The sequence below is a fragment of the Styela clava genome, chromosome 5 (assembly GCF_964204865.1).
Source record: "Styela clava chromosome 5, kaStyClav1.hap1.2, whole genome shotgun sequence".
Lineage (NCBI taxonomy): Eukaryota > Metazoa > Chordata > Ascidiacea > Stolidobranchia > Styelidae > Styela > Styela clava.
In genome coordinates, this window is record NC_135254.1 from 4,075,972 (window position 1) to 4,093,892 (window position 17,921).

The 17,921-nt window shown below is 35.0% G+C and overlaps 2 protein-coding genes and 1 pseudogene across 3 annotated transcripts in view; 2 read left to right on the forward strand and 1 right to left on the reverse strand.

The window, feature by feature from the left end:
- LOC144422816 (FGFR1 oncogene partner 2 homolog) overlaps positions 1-17,921 on the reverse strand; it is a 54,882-nt pseudogene that overhangs the window by 29,058 nt on the left and 7,903 nt on the right. The window lies entirely within an intron of this gene.
- LOC144422702 (uncharacterized) lies at positions 3,410-10,591 on the forward strand. The gene is made up of 6 exons (XM_078112429.1): positions 3,410-3,678; positions 4,228-4,386; positions 5,082-5,915; positions 6,248-6,460; positions 7,007-7,108; positions 10,325-10,591. Exons 1-6 carry the CDS (start codon positions 3,447-3,449, stop codon positions 10,522-10,524), a joined length of 1,740 nt encoding a protein of 579 aa, XP_077968555.1. The 5' UTR covers positions 3,410-3,446; the 3' UTR covers positions 10,525-10,591.
- Positions 11,943-16,554, forward strand: LOC144422790 (E3 ubiquitin-protein ligase DTX3L-like). The gene is made up of 4 exons (XM_078112616.1): positions 11,943-12,008; positions 12,372-12,568; positions 13,838-13,916; positions 14,687-16,554. The coding sequence occupies exons 1-4, from the start codon at positions 11,943-11,945 to the stop codon at positions 14,696-14,698; spliced, it is 354 nt and encodes a 117-aa protein (XP_077968742.1). The 3' UTR covers positions 14,699-16,554.

Here is a 17,921-nt window from a genome sequence, read left to right on the forward strand (position 1 = left end):
TGAATATTGATAAGCAGTTTCACAAACGTATTTGATTCCATAGTCAAAATTTGAAAAAGATGCTTTCGAGTAGTCTGCCAAATTCGGCACCCAGTGGTCTGAAGGATTGCTGTATTCTAAACACTTGTATGTGTACCATTACAAAATACAAGGAAACAAGCATGGGTGTCATGAATGTAACAGATTTAGTTGTTACAAATCCATACTTACATGGCCGCGCACTAGGAGTGAGTTGTTAACTTTCAAATGTCTAAATATAACTACAATTGCTGACTGTGCCATATCATGAGCATGGAACAGAAATGCAATAGACTATAATCAGTATGATTGTTTAATAAAGAATGCCAGTATTACATATCTAGGGGAACATAATTGGAAAATGCGAATTTTCGAAAATTTATTTTTTCATACTGCATATGAAAATAAATTGATAATAATATAAATCAGAAAGTTACCCAGGTAACCTAAGAGCCTAAGAATCAAATCAAAATTTTGTGTGGAGTTGGTAAGCAGATAAATAGTAGCAAAAGTTATTAAATTATTAAGTTATTACGAAAAGTTATGCCTATACATATTTACGGTAAACGAGCAGTTTTATGCAGATATCTTACTTAAATAGTTTCATTTTTTATTCTACAAGAGGTGAAATCTGCTAACATAATTAACATAATATTAAGGAATACAAAGGTTGTAAATCACTATGTCGGTTAGTGTTTTATGGCATGTCTTTGAGCAAATATTGTGAAATCCGTTGTTACACAATAAACACGCAAATTTTAATGGTTATACCTGGTAATATTATAGGTTTTATTACCCACTGTTTGTATGTTGTATGACGTTAGTGGGTCAAAATAGCTACGCCCTCAAATGTTTGATTTTTCTTGTAGTCAATGAAGAGCTGAATAGTGACTACGTGGAAAATAACAAGCCCTGAATACTAAATATGTAGATAATAATATACGACAGATATCCCACCTCAGCGGGTCAAATCAGCCACGCCCTCAAATTAGCAAATGGTTCTGCGTTTAGCTGTTTTAATTTAATTGAAAGTATTCTAAATCGAAGAGCATTTTACTCTGGCACAGCCCCTCATATTTTGGGTTCTTTTGTTACGATTTTAATTTTTTTTGAATGATTTGATTTTTTTTTGATAAAATGTCAAATATAGCCATTGGATAAAGTTTCATAATATTTATAAATCATACTTCATAAAAAATGTTACTGGTTGATACACTTTCCTGTGATCTAATTTTCTGTTGTCAGTTTCATTTTTAAACTGAAATTGTTTTAAAATGCAAACTTCATTATAATATATTCTACCATTGTGTGTTTTTATTATAATATTGGCAAATTTATTTCATTGTATCAATACATGTTTATGCTTTTTGATATCTTAGCATATTATATTGTAGTTATACAGAGATTTTATATCACGTATGTATGTGATGTCGCTCTCGAAGTATCAGGATTTAATTTTGAGCTCTGTCCTGTTGTTGACAAATATTCCATTGAAAGATATCAAGAAACAGTATTTCTGCCTTCAAGCAGCCTTGTACAAGTAGTTTTATTATTCTAATAGCCAAGTCTTGCATAATTGATATCAGGTATAAAAGAATAGTTAGTAATGAAAGATGAACTAAATAAAAGTTCAAGCGTAACTCTGTCAGAATTTTACTTATACAGGTTATAGGATGCTCTGTTGATGTGATAATTCTTTTTCTAAATAAGTCATCATTTTCATGCAATTTCTAACTCTTGATATTAAAAATGTATGATAAATTGAAAATACTCTTGTTTGGTGTAGAGAAGTTTTGTTTGAAATAAATGATAGAACCTGTTGTAGTGTAAGTGTGTTCTTTAATGGAATTATAAATTGCAATTTTCATTTAATTTATAGAGTCATCATTATTAGGATCACAGGTTGAATATTGTGTAACAAGTGTAAGTGTCTCCAATAGTATAGGGTTGCCATAAGCCATATTTTTCCCTGGCATGTCCGGGATTTTAGTGGTCAAATTTGCGTCGGGGAGAAATGTTAAAAAGTGCCTAAATGTCAGGGATTTTTGAATACAATGAATCCCTGCTACAATTCCTCGAGTTTTCAGATATTGCGCATTCATGAAATCCTATTTTTTCAGTGATATGTCACATTCTAGCATTTTTGTGCAACACGGATTGCGTCGCATTCGTGATGTCACATATGACCTGAATTGCCGGCATTTTGTAATCTGTATTTTGGTTGCACTACCTTTACTTGTATTTATTCCGTGCTAGGGTTTAGTCCAGCGTTTATGGAACTGTGTGCCGCAAGGGACTTACAAGTGTGCCGCGGCCCTTTTTGGAATTTTAGAAAATAATCTGTTTGCATTACACATAGGCATGCTTGCAACGGGTAACACACGTTTTGTAATTTTAGAAAATAATCTGTTCCATTTCACATAGTCATGCTTGCAACGGGCAACACACTTTTTGGAATTTTAGAAAATAAGCTGTTCCATTACACATAGGCATGCTTGCATCGGGCAACACACTTTTTGGAATTTTAGAAAATAAGCTGTTCCATTACACATAGTCATGCTTGCAACGGGCAAGCTTGGGAGAGTTGAGTATCCATAATAAATTAGACTGATATTATTTTTGCATTTGCCCTGTCGTGGTATTGAGGGCGATTGTTTCGGCATAATTGTATTGTGATGTCATGACGTTTTTGTAAACAAGACGTCCACCTTCCACCATGTTGCTAATAAAACATCAATCGAAATCCTATTAAAATAAATTGAAGTTTTTATATTCATTTTGAGCACTGCAATATTTATCGATTTTATATATCTACCTGAGCATTTCCAGTTTGCAAACAATCATGTATTGCTCTGTGGTTTGCAAGCTAGTTTTAATTGATAATAGTGCAGAATATTTTATTTACTTGATATATATAAGTTATCATATAAATTATATCTAAGGCAGGGCCAGACCCAAATATGGATAAAGGAAACTTACTGTTAAATAAAACTATATCGCTATGCGTTGAGGATAAGGGAGGCTAACTTCTTATCTTTCCTTAAGCGCATATTGGAAGGATGTTGTAGCAAGAATAAACATTACTACACCATGTGTTCTGCTGCACAATAACACAAATGTATTTCTGTAATGTTTTGTCAAACCAAAGGTATTTGTTTTTCAAATAAACTAGGACACTAGAAGCAGAAATAATAATTGTTAGATTCATTGTTGCTTGCATAAATTTGTACAGCTATATATCGATATCCCCTCCCATTTTTGTCAAAAAATGAAGTCATTACTATGATGAATACTGTTCAATTACTTATCATAACTGTTCATTACTTATTACTTAAATTATCATATTTTGTTTTAGACTAAATAGCACAGTCTGATAAGGCTGATACTCAAAACATATCATCCAATATTTTGATCCCATAATTGGTAAAATGGCTGAATCTGGTAAAATACAAGAAATCGATTCCTCAGATGAATCTACAGAGTTTTCAGATGCAGACGATCAAATTTCAGTTCGAAATGCATTACAAGTATCGAGGCCTTCGATGCCTGGGACGGTACAAGAATTTGGTAAAAATATTTTCCAAAGTCTCGTAAAACATTCAGAAAAACATGGAACTGTGGTAGCTCCAACATTCGTTTTCAAGCAAACCATTAAGGAAGGTGAGAATAAGTTCTGCCAGAAATTGTCGTTTTGTTGACTGCCCTCTTAATGGTTAATTATTGGATCTTATTCATGTCTATTGCCTACAAATAAAAACATATTTTCATAATATTTGCTTTTTGTCATCATTACATAAATGACATTTTACCTTATTTGGGGTGAATAAATACAAGTAAAAATAAATTTTTCTGCAATTCAATAACTAATTCATATATCCTTCATTTGATATTTTATGCAAATGGAGTGAAATTTCGTTAATTTTATTCGTCATATTTTTTGGCTCGTACGAAGTTACTTGCAGCCATGCCTGAAATAACAACAGCCAAGAAAATGCCCCTTTTGTAACAATGGAGCTTAATTGAAAAACTAAAAATAGGTAAATAAAAAAAAACATTAAAAATTAAAAAAGAACTGTAGTACTTAATTTGTCTGATACTCAGGGAGGATATTTCATTGTTTTTGTACAATAATAGCATGTTTCAACCAAACTTTTTTTACAGTAAATAATAAATAAATACCAATCTGACTATTGTGCTTTATCTCAACAGGGGACAATATAGAAACCAGTATTGCTGGAAGTTCTGGTTTTACGCTTGATCGAAGCAGCAATACATATAAAAAAACCTCAACAACCAAGCAAAAGGCAGCAAAGTCTAAAGATGCAGTAGAAAATGAAACAGAAGGAGAAATACCATTCCATTTTGCAGGTAAGTTTACACGATTTGGGTGGATTCTACCTTTCCCAGGAAACTTTAGGGCTGATCTGGACACAAACTTTGCATGTAAGTGTTTATATCAGGGGTTGGCACGGTTTTTGGATCAGGGGCCAAAAATTTTGCCCACCTATATTGGCGGGCCATGTAGTATGACGTAAAGAGTAACATTTTATAAACAATGTTTACAGTGTTAGAAAAGCAACAGTGGAAAACAATAAACCTTGTGCCAAAACTCAATTTGATGTGCACGTTCGAAAGAATATATTTCTATAGACAGCTGCATGTAAAATGCATTGCACTGAGATTAAATTTTTGTACTCGCTTGTCAGATTATCATTCGAACAATGTACCACTCGGCAACGGAGTTGCAAATTATCCTTCGTATTGATGATAAGTAAATAAAACCAATGCATTGTTAGATAATTTATTAAAAAAAACGTCATACATGTCCCTTTGTGGCAGGCTTTTAACACAGCAATAGAGTGTGCAATTGCACCATGATATGAAGTTTAATGTGGCGATTGTTCTTAGGCGAAAATAATGTGGCATTCGCGCTAACGGAAATGTGTGTATTTAGTATTTAGCCTCCAGTGGCTTAGATGTACAAAAATACTAGATTTGTACTCGATGTGTTTCACACACATTTCAAATTATCTATCAAAGACATACTATTTTATGTTTTACAGATTCAATTCGCGTCGGTCATAACCTGTTCCTGCTTTATAATGAAAAACTAGCAAAGTATGGTGAAGTCTACAGAGGCTTGCAGACTCATAAAGGTTCTCGAGGATTCGATCCAATTGCCATAAAAACTATCAAACTCAGCGATGAAAATAGGAAAGAAGTGGAAATCATCCGAAAGCTTCGTTCCCACCCAAATGTGATAACTGTCCTCCAATCTGGGACTTATTTCTTTGGTCCGATAGAACATTTATTCATCGCAATGGAATACTTTAAATCTAAAACATTGACAGACTTTGTCAAAGACGATCCAAAGCCTAAGACTGACGAAGTCAAACATAAACAAATAGAACAATTTGTTGAAGCTGTCGATCATATTCACATAAACGAAGTTCTACATCGCGATCTCAAACCAGATAATATCTTGGTATCGGACAATGGTAGAATTCTCAAAATAATTGACTTTGGTTTGGGAAAACAGTTAAGAAAAGGACATTTTGTAACCAAAATGAGCACTTTACGTGTTGGCACTGATGGTTGGAGGGCCCCGGAAATATACCTTTCTGACAGTTGTTCTAAACAATCGGACATATTCTCTTCCGCTCTCGTAATCTATTTCATTTCGACCGATGGTTCCCACCCATTCGGTAATGACCCAGATTCATGGAATCTCAATATCAAACGATATCAAGGATGTGACCTGAGCAAACTAGAAGGGGATCTAGAGGATTTGGTTGGTTGGATGCTCAGATTCCGACCACAGGATCGTCCAAATATCGAACAAATTCGAAAACATAAATACTTTCATGGTCAACTTGTTTGCCCTCATCCCAAACTGAGTAAGTAGAAAGGTTCTATAGTTTTTAATGAAATATTTCTTTAATCAAAAATTCGGATAATTGGTTGAACACGGTATATTCCACCTTAGTAGAAAATTTTGAACTCAGTCAGAAACAAAGTTTATTGCAAGACTTTTATATGAAATTATCATTTAATAAAGTCTAGATTTCATATTGTCCCCAAAGCCTAGCTTAAATCATACCTGACATATTATGATAATACCCAAGATGTTTGCTTTATATAACATTCCGGAACATTTTTGCTTTGTTTATTCAATTAATTTTGCTCTGTGGTTTTCATTATTCTGTCCAAATGAAACCAATACTTTTAGGTTCTGTAGTACGAAGCGCTCCAGAGAAGGAAGTTTTAAAAGTCAAAGAAGAGTTTGAAGAAAGAATGAAGGAGATGGAATTAAAAAATGAACAAGAAAAGAGGGAAGAGTCGGAGAGAATGCGGAGAGAGCACGAAAAGGAAATGAGGCGGGTGCAAGAAGAAAAGAGGAAAATGAAAATTGAGATTGAAAAGCTCAAAACTAGAAAGAAAGGTTTTCTAGATTTCTAAATTGTTATTGGTAATCGCGGGCTTCTGCAGAAGAGACTGCTAATTGGCTTGGTGGTGTGGCTAAGCATTAGGAATACGCTCACCTTCACATCTCTGATTATCATGCATGGGTTCGCAGGATCGAATTCCTTGCGAGTTAATTATGTGCAATAAGATTGCTGGGCTCCTTGTAGGGTGGTTCACGTAACCGCTGTTTGGGTACACCATCAAGTCCATGCATCTGAAAATGAATAGCTGGCTGAAAACTAATCCCATACCAACATGGACTGTTAACCAGACAAGCGGCCATGGTTTGTCAGATGATTAGGCCATCTCATTCACTTTCCTCTCCCGCAGGTTGAATATATAAATCTTATTCTACCATACCATACTAGCCATATTATTCTTGTTGCTGATTTTCCATCAAAACCATGGAACTGCGGTTTGTCAGGTATCCCAATTCCCAGCTCGGGGTCTTTAGTTGAACATTTACTGTCATGAGTGTTTTGAAAATATTAGTCAATATTAATAATTTTCACTCTTTTTTTAGATTTTGCTCAGCCTTCCAATATATCTGCAACAAACCAGCTTGCTGTTTCGACTAGTGCAAACAAGTCCATTTCTCAAAAGACTGCTAAAACCAAGTGTCAAGGTAAATTCTGTTGAGAAATTTCTCCTGTTAATGATTATTTTCAAATTGGTCAGATATAAATCCATTTATTTTATTACAGCATACCTTTGAGGATCATATCTAAAAAACAAAAGAGTGAAAATACAACTAGACACAGTAAATGTAAATCTGAATATGAATTTGTGTATTATCATACCTTGGCTATTAAACTTCTATATCACAGGCATTTCCTGTGACTTTATGAATACCAAACAGTATTTCTGCTATACGTTTTGATTTTATCAATCCAAGTGCAGAATCTCAGTCTTCAAGTTAAAGATCTAAGCTCTAAATCGGGTTGGGCAATTACTTTCCTGGGCCGGAGTGGGCCAGTTCTAGATAATAGACTTGCTTACTGGGCCAGAGACTCAATATGAGACTATAAATAAAAAACAGTTTATTGCATTTCGATAATAAAAAAGTTAATCCGCAACCACAATTTTTGGATTGAAAGGGGCAATGTAAAATATTAAAAAATAAAACAGAGGGAAACACCATAGGTTTTGTTTTAGGAGGCACGCAACAGATTAAAAATGCTGTTAAGACTGTGTAAATCGCAAAATTTACGGCACACGTTATGTAGGGTTGCCTTTGAAAATTTTATCGTTTATCGGAAAATATGAATTTCCCAGAAACATGAACTCCCTGGAATTTTTCCAACGACGATATTTTAAAAATAATCATAAGTGCCAAATGAATAGTGAAAAATTCCAAGGTCGCAAAAATCTGAATCCAATTTATCTATAATCCGGTCAATAGTGTATCGCGTATTCCATGTCCGTAGATTACCGTAGTATTTTAGAGTAGTGGTGCTTTTATTTTACATTAGTCGACACAATGAACATAATCAAAATAATATGGCAAGACATTTTAAATGCCCGTATCAGCCACAGATTGAATATTTTGCGCAACAGAAAAATCATAATCCACTGAAAAAGTCTATTTTAAAGAGTGTCGCAATCGCAGCACTTGTTCTAGAGTCGTTGCATGGGAATTTTTGATTCCGATTTTTTGGAACCCCCCTTTTTAAAAGTCCTGGATACGCCCACGTAGGAGCTGTTGTGCTGATTTGTGCCGGATGAAACACTTCTGCGGGTCGGATCCGGCCTACGGGCCGTAATTTGCCCATCATTGCTCTAAATCAAGTGCAGTTGCACTGTTTATTAATGCACTCCACAAAAAGGCTTTCAATATTATAGGTATATTAACCAGCCAAATACTCCTATTTATCGATGACAGTGAATTTTATAATATTTTGTCTGATGCATATGACATATTCGAAGTTGTCTATGTCAGTGTTGTTTTTTACATCATAATCTCAGAAATTCGATACATTAAATTTTTTTGATACATTTCTTTACATGAAAGGATACTCTTGCATCCATTGATATGTAAAAAGGCACTTTATTTTGAAAAAAAGAATTTTCCCTGTAAGGCATTGCCGGCCCAATTTATTACACACTTTGACATGAGGGGGAAACAGGGTTTGAACCTGAGATGTGTAATCTGTAAAGCCTACAGTTAAGTCTAGCGATTGAACCACTAAACCATGACATAGCCCAAAGGGCGTTAACTACTAGACCAGGGGTTCCCAAGCTTTTTTCAGGACGACCCCAAAGACAACTTTCAAGTGTCCAGTGTGCATCCAAATTTGAATATATATATGTTTTTTAATGGAACGTTAGAGCAGTGGTTCTCAACCGGGAGTCGATGGCCCCCCAAGGGGGCCACGAATCATCTCAAGGAGGGCCACGACACAAGGCTAAAAATTGACATACTTTCCATACTTTCCTTTTAAAATAAAATTCTTCGTTCATGCGGTATTTGCGATCGCAGGGTGTATTCACTTTCTTGTGAGGGAATTGTTTGATCATAATGGAACTTGGAATCTACCAATCAAAATAGTTTGCCGGTAGGCCGTCTAACCTGTAAACGGGCAGTTTCACTAGACTGCGAGATAACCAACGCTATCATATTATAGACGCAAAACCCATTTGTAAATTCCCAATGCCCAAAATACGTAAATGGCACGACAGTTTCGTTGGATTTGGCTTGACCAAAGTTAATCGAGATGAGAGAGAATGTGCTTGTGTGTAATTAGGGTGACAGCACATCTGAACCCATATATTTGACTCGTATATCCGCGGGTTCAGTCTACATGCGGATGCTGAAATCCATGGGTTAGGGTTAGTATGGTTTCAAATATCTGTGGGTGCAATAGTATGCAGGTGGGAATGTTTACGAGTTCAAATGTACATGGGTTCAAATGTAATGGAACCGTAATTAGCAATGAATCATTACGTCCACCTAAACTCCAAAACCACCGTGGCAAAAATCATCCACAGGTGAAAGAGGTTGATATCGGTTTCTTGGATGTCAAGCGAGTTAAATTGTCCAAGTCCTGTTTTATCAGAGGAAAAGCCCGCTCTTAAAAGCAGCTATAAAGTAGCATATCAGATTCTTACCCACTAATTAGTAAGAAAGCTCATTCACTTCTAGTTCAATTTGCCGAGTTCAATGTTAACAGTGACATTTGTCTGGCTATATATTTAAAAGACTTCCCATTGATTGTATACTAAAAATCTTTTACTTTCTTGTCTGTGGTTTGCTTTTGCATTCCATAAAAGATCGCAAAAATATAATAGAATCCAACACATTCAGTTTTTTTGGAATGGCGAACAGGGGGGGCACGAGTGCAAAAAGGCGCCGGAAGGGGGCCACGTCATGTGGTGGTATTAAGTAAAATAAAACCAAACAGTGATGTCACAATAAGCACCTACATTTTTTTATAGCATAAGCATAGAGCGATGCCTATGGGCCTGTTTCACTGTAAGACATGGTACAAACTGCTAAATTTAACATGGTTTGTCAAATCTTAGATAATTTGTACATTCTCTATCATACCTCAGCGACCCCGCCGACCCCATGACCTGTTTGCGACCCTACCTACTTATCATTCTGACCCAATTTGGGGTCGCGACCCCTGGTTTGGAAAACCCTGCACTAGACCATGGTATTGCCCAAAACTCAAATAACCACACAATAGCTTAAGTACATCTAGGAACCATAATTTTCATTCTTTCAATTTATAATTTGAATTTTCACATATCATGGTACATTTTAAATATCACAAGCATTTTTGCTTAAATAAAAACAAACTTTTTTTTATATCATTAAGTTTTGGTTTCATTCATCCAGGTGCAGAATCTCAGTCTTCAAGTCAAACTACTTCCGGTCTAAGAATCATCAACCAACAACCATCTGGTGGGAGGCTGTCATTGGATTTGTTGGAAGAATCACTGCCAGGATATGAAGAAGAGGAGACTTATGTCATCACCTACTCATTTCCTGCTGGAAGTCTAAAGGTGAGTTATGAAACAAATTTAATTGTTGCTTGAAAAATCAATCATAGATTTACTGGAATCAAGATTCTTAATCGAAGGTTTTTGTTTGCTTTTTATATCAATCCCCATTGTACTTCAACATATTTGAACATCAATCAATAGTAGTATCCTTCCTGAATTAAATACCAGTGAATTAAATGAAGAATCACAATTTGATGAAAGTAATATTTAAGGCTGCCCACAACCTAATAGTTGGGTACCCTAGAATTTGTGAATTTCTTGAATCAATTCATTGAGGGGTCACAAATATATATCTTATTGTCAATTAGGAAGCAAAATCATTATATTATATATGTCAAAATTTACTAAATACAACATGGCGTAAACAAAAACATGGTTGAAAAATAGAAAATTTTCTGTCATACCTTTTGATTTCATAAATGCTCCAAATATGGTGATTTTGATATAATGGCAAAGACATCCCTTATAATAGTACTGTCGTGTTACTTTTTTATGCGATTCTTATTCATGCCTTTTGCTTGGAACAAAACCCTATACAAGCAGTCCCAAATATTTAGTAGGGTGGTTCACGTAACCACTGGTGTGTTACAGCCTCCTCCACCATCAAGTCCATGCTTCCGAAAACGAATAACTGGCTAAACAATCTCTTACGTGTTATAGACTGGTAACCGGATGAGAGGCTGTGGTTCGCCACTTGATTAATTAGGTCCTCATATCGGCTTTTCCCTCCCCAGGATAAATATGTTAATTCTGTCATATCTTATATTTAATGAAATTTAAGCTATCAGACACTGATATCTAATGATATTTAAGGAGATATTATTATTTCTAATTTTCTGGTTCTGCATTTCCTATCCAATTTATTTCATCCTGGGTGAGGTGATTGGCATGGATTTGAACCGAGATGTTCAATATGTGATGTCAGCTTAGTTCAGCCCAACACTTCAACCATTAGGCCAACGGTTTCAAATATTTTTGTTTGTGCAGCGCTGAATTATTAGGGAAAAAACTGCTAACGACGCAATAATGGAAAAAATTTGAATAAAATTCAATATTGTGATCATTAATGTGTACTTCATGTTTGTAAACATATAGACCTAGTGTCAACTTTTCTCTGCCTGATTTTATTTTGAAACTTTAAACAAACTCTGTTCAACAGATAAATAAACTGCAGCTTGGGAAATTGCAGCAAGCAGTGTCCATCTCTATTGTTACGTAACACTAGTCGCTGCGGTACACCCTTTGGTAACCACTGCGTTATTGCCTTTTGCCCTTTGGTAACCACTGCCATATTGCCAAATGTTTGCATTCACTCACATGCGTTATTGCTTCTCATAGAAATATACAGAATCAGGCAGTATTTTGTATTATGTTTATATGGGTTGACTCTGGTTCATGCTTTGTCCATCTATGATTAATTTAAACTGGTATGCTGATTGAATTCAGTTCTAATGGAAAGCAAAGCTTTGAAAGGTTTGTTATTGAGAAAAAGTTCGAATATAGAAGCCATTTGTGCAGTAAAATCATAACATAGCCATATATAGATCATGCTTGTTGAAACTTGAGTAATATTAAACTCGTGGTTTGTTTAAATTTAATTTGTTCATAGAATTTAGTTCTGCTATGTTTAATTTATAATTTGATTCAATGGTGCAGTAAAATCACGACAAGCTAAATATTTAGCGAGCTACCTTATAATTTCTGATTTTAATGTTAAATTAAGTTGCTGGGTTGTCAAGTTGAATTAATTTATTAGAAACACCAAGTATTTGGTTAGAAAATTTTTAACTTCTGCTAAACCTTCATAGATATTCTGATATTTATATCAGTTTAACAAACCCCCAGGTATGAGAGATGATTAGTTATGTTTGTTTCTTCAGGGGGTTTCATATGAAGCTCAAGAATTCACTGAATATTTTCCATGGGATTATGATGGAGACATATGTTACATATTACTCTATCAAGCATTCAATGCAGGATTGATTTTCAAGATTCAGGAAGTTGGTAACAGAAGAGGAAAAATTGTTTGGAGCGATGAATTTCCTCACAAGACTAATAAAACTGGAGGACCTGAGAAGTAAGTAATTTGTGTGTTTTATGTTTGGTGGTTACTTACTTCCTAAAATGTTAGGAAATAGGAAGGAATAAAACTAATTTAAAAATTTTGTTATCTCTTCGTATAGCACTACAACACAAAGTTCTTTTGGGTTCCAATTTTATCAGCTAAATAAAATTATAGGGAATAAATTTCGCCAATAAGGATATTGGAATTTATTTTTTACGATTTGCAAAGCATAAAAGGCATATTGGATAAAGTAGCTTTCTAAAGATTATTTTGTTTTATCCAGTCGTTTTTTTCTTGTCTTTGCTCAAAAGAAAACTGAACTCATCTAAATTTATATGAAGATGATTTACTTCATTTAAAGGCACTTAATGTTTTTAAACTACCAGGGTCTGATCCAAAGATCCCAAACAACCACTCAATCATTAAGACTACGACTTGTATATATTAAATAGATTATATATCTAAATTATGATATTGGTACCAATGGTATTGTTATACTTCACCCCGAGCAAGGCCACAGACAATCAGTAACTGACAGACTTATCAAATCAATGGTATTCTTATAATTCACTCTGACCAACCATGTTAATAAAACTGTCTGGTCATCGTGTACAGAAGATTATTTGCTATGACTTTATGAGTCAGCATGATTTTCATTTTATCTGAAATTGTAAGGAGAGAGAGAAGTTAACTTTGACATTTTTTTGGTATCGAGTTCAAAACTAGAGTCGTATTTTTTTGATTATTTTTTTCATTTTAGACGTTTTAATTTTGAAGCAAAAGTCGAAATTTCTGACATACATTAAGTTTTCTCAAATTTTTTAACAGAAACTAAAATGGCCGCTTATGGTAAAGTTAAATGTTTGTCAATCCATAGTTTGTAGCCCCATCATGACTAATTCTTGATTGCTCAGACGAAATCTTGGTACTCCCTAAAGTATGTGAACCAAGATGGAACGTAGTATGTGTACCAGGTTGGGGTTAGGCTATAATTTCAGAGTCACTTGGCTAGTCCCCGAACTCGTAATAGAACTAAAATAAGGAAAATTGCAATAAAATTACGGTCTCACCCAAACCTGGTACACATACCACGTTCCGGTGTCCACCATCTTGGTTCACATGCTTCAGGAGCGCCGAAATTTTTTTATTCCTAGAACCCAATTCTGTTTTTCAATACTCTCCGGGCAGGATCTGTTATTGTTAAACAGAAAACTTACCAAATTTCCATTATTTTTCTAGGAACAGGCTCAAACAGAGTTCATGAATTTTTTTTTATTTCAGCAATGGATATCCAGATCCAAACCATACAATGAAACTGGAACAAGCATTGAAGGCAAAAGGATTCAAGTGTGATATATGGGTGAGATAATTTCATCAATTTGACACTTTGGCAAAATATTGCTGTGACCACTTTCCCCAACATGCATCCATTCGAATAGTCTTAAATTCCTGAAATAACAAGTTGGATAATCATAGCTTGAAACTGAATTGAGTAATGAACTTGCATTGGTATCGGAGGTAGATAAAGGGTTGCTTGCTTGTTTAAATGGAATTTTCTCCGATTCTAATAATTTACAATTCGATTTAAATTTTCGATTTGAAAAGTCAGGCCCTTAGACATCATAAAGTACTATATCGTCATATATGATATCACAATCACATAGTTTTAGAAGCTTTTAAATGAAAACTCAAAATCGCTATGTTCAATGAGACACTCTGTGTGCTGTGCAGTTTCAATTAATAATATAAGACCAAGGCCTCACTTTTATCTCACCCTAGTTCTTATGATTTCAAGTAGTTGCTTTGCCATTTCACTATTGCAGTGCTAATTGTGTAGAATATGGTGATTTGAATAATATAGAAATTATTAGTTTTTTATGTTTTTACCTCTGGATAAGGCTCTGTACAATCATCCACTGATATGTGAATGACTAATATTTTTCAGATATACTGTAATTTTACCAGTGACAAGAAATTAGTTTTGTAGTTTGGGAAATGTGGAGCTTGGATAGATATAATAAATATGACAAAACATAGCATGTTTGAATAAGCTGCCCTATCATAGTGCACAAATTGACAAATTCTGGCTTTTTCCAATATTTTCTCATAATTATTTTTTTATTCATTTAGTGGGATAGTTGAATAAGTTAAAGATATTCTAAAAGATTTCCTGCAACACGATTTCTCTTCATACGATGCTGAACTGAGATATTGAACTCGCCTTCATCAAAACTACGACAAAGGCCAAAACAATGCCATGCATATTATCAATGTAGCCATTGTGCAAATGATGTTCTTGATCAATTAATTCATATGATGAATGACGAAAATTGTGAATATTTTGAGAAAATGTATCTGTGCCATTGTGAAATGAGTAAAATGGCCCAGGCAGCTAAAGCACACGACTTACCGTAATTGTGCTGGCATCACAGATTACACATCTCAGGTTTAAATTCCATGCCCCCACCTCACCCATGGTGCATCAGATTGGTTAGGCAATGTTGAACCGAACCGAAATGATTTTGGTCATTCCATATAAATAGTAGCTGCTTACATAGCGTTAGATATCAGTGGCTGCTAAAATTAATATAGTTGAGACATTTTTGATAACTTTTGTGGCTACCAATACCTGGAATAGGACTCTGAACAAGTATCCAATGATGAATATGAAACTCATATATTGCTTGAAATACTCCTGTTTTGCACTGTGTACATCACTCTGGGTGAGGTGGCATATGACCTGGGTTCTTTAATCAGACATGCCAACTTAATCAAGTCCAAATACTACGCTATTAGGATGATTGTATTGCCAATATATTGGATTTGGTGGAATCAATCAGCGAAACTCTATTTATACGCACGCATTCATTCTTTATTAAATATAATTTGTTGAACAAACTGGCATTTTTGTGTTAGTCAAGATACCGGAAAATTGTTCTGACAATTTTTGACAGGTTATACCGAAATGCCCATTGCGGCATACCTTAATAAAAAATTAATTAATCAAGTCTGATTTGATTTAAAGAATTGGTCCTCCCGAAGTATGTGCACCAAGATGATGCACAACCTGAACATAGTATGTGTACCAGATTAGAGTTATCAGTTTGTGCGCCATCTTGTTGCACATATTTCAGGAGGACCGAAAAATTCCCAAATCAACCCTATGTCATTGAGCTCTAGAATTACACTGTATAGATTATTTGTATAAATATTTCTACCCTGGGTCCTAATAGTCAACCACAACTAAATCTATTATTATTCTTGAGTTTCAATGTTGTTCTTATGCATTTTATTATATTACTTCCATGGCATATTGTATACTTTTTCCATAGGTTCCCCACTGCTACTGTATATACCACATTCCAATAGATCTATACAATTGTTCTGATCTCCTAATTACCAACCACCGCTGTATATATCTATCAATATTCAATATCATTTTCACGTTTTAGTTTTATAATCACGCAACCAAGCCAAGTTCTGTAGAATATAACGAACTCCCAAAGTATGTGAACTAAGAAGGCGGACACCAGAACATAGTATGTATACCAGGTTAGGGTGAGGTGATAATTTCAGGTAAAAATACTACTTGGCTAGTCCCCGAACTCGTAATAGAACTAAAATAAGGAAAATGGAATAAAATTATGACCTAACCCTAACTTGGTACACCACTATGTTCCGGTGTCGGCCATCTTGGTTCACATACTTCGGGATTACCTGATACAAAGCATCTGACAATATACAAATCAAGAGTTCCAGCGAAATTATTTTTGGTAAAATGTGGCTTTGTATACTTTTGCCCAACTATCAAGAGTTTTGAAGCAAATATACCACTGAGTTATTATTCCAGTAAACTACGGTATTTTTTTTATGATTTTATAAATAATTTGACATGCATTCAAGTGTCTCTCAATTTGATGTTAAATTATGTGTGTTATCTTGCAAAATTGATTATCATGCTGAGATTGTTTTCTTCGCATGAAACCACTCTGGTTCAATCAACATGGTCGACTGCTAATTTTCGAGTTTTCTATTCCAAATGTATAAAACCAGTCCTAGAAACCGATTTATTACACCCTGGGTGAGATGGCTAGAACGGGGTCCTTGGTATAGAGCAGTGGTTCTCAACCTTTTATGACTCGTGGCCCCCTTTCGGAGGCTTTTAGCACTCATGGCCCCCACTTTAATATTCCAGAGGTATTAATAGGGTTATTTTCATTGATAGATTCCAAATCCCATTATGTTAAAACAATTTGCACAAAAGAGAGCGAAAACACCCTGCGAAATAACCCTGTTGAGCAGCAAACCAGGAAAAACTGAGATTTCTTTTAAAGTGAAAAGTAAATTCAGATTTCAGCCCATCCTTGTGGCCCCCTTAGGGGGCCGAGGGCCCCCAGTTGAGAACCGCTGGTATAGAGACTTGCTCCAGAAGTGGGTGTACCAATATGGAGGTAACTACTTTGGTTCAACACCTTTCACAGGTTTCGTAAAACGCCCCAAACCCAGGGACGGGGGGTATATTTACTTGGCTAACACAGACAGTCCCTGAACTCATAATATGACTAAAATAAGAAAATCGGAATAAAATTGGTATGTTCTAGCCCTAACCTGGTATACATGCTATGTTCCAGTGTCTGCCATTTTGTTTCTCATATCGAACATTTCTGGTCCAGGAAAAGATACCTTATAGCTTCAACTTGACCACAAGCCCTCGTATTAACCAGCCAATAGCTGTAAACATGTGGACTGTAAAGGCAATTTAAGCATGAACACACTCTGCAATTGTGAGGGGGCAACAATCTTGCACATTATCAGCATCCAGTGGTGACACAAATACGATGCCATAGCAGTTTAGCCAAGAAAAGCATGAACGAGACTTAACAATGAAGTCATTCCAGGCAGTTCAAGACCAGACATGTGGTTGAATTACCATTTCATTAATTCTGGAAGCATCTGAATAGCGAGGAAAATTGCCAAAAATGAAACTTCATTTTACAGTATGATATTAGCTATGAAATGAAAACTAAGACTAGTTATAGAATTCACCTACGGGGACATGGGTGGTTTTATACTCTATCCCCAATTGGTATAAGACTCTGTAACAGATGTGTGAATACTCCAACTTTATATTTATCCTCTTTTTTTTTTATTTATAAATGTTCTATCAAGACCCGAATTTGGACACCCCCCCCCCCAACCCAACAACAAAATTTTTAAATAATTGGAAAATTACAAAAATCTATCAACTAGGACTCTAAAACAACAAAATTTTAACTAGGACTTTAAAACAACAAAATTTTCAGAAGGAAAACACAATCACAGGCTTTTACAAAAATCTTGAAGTTGGACCATCGGATTTGAGAAT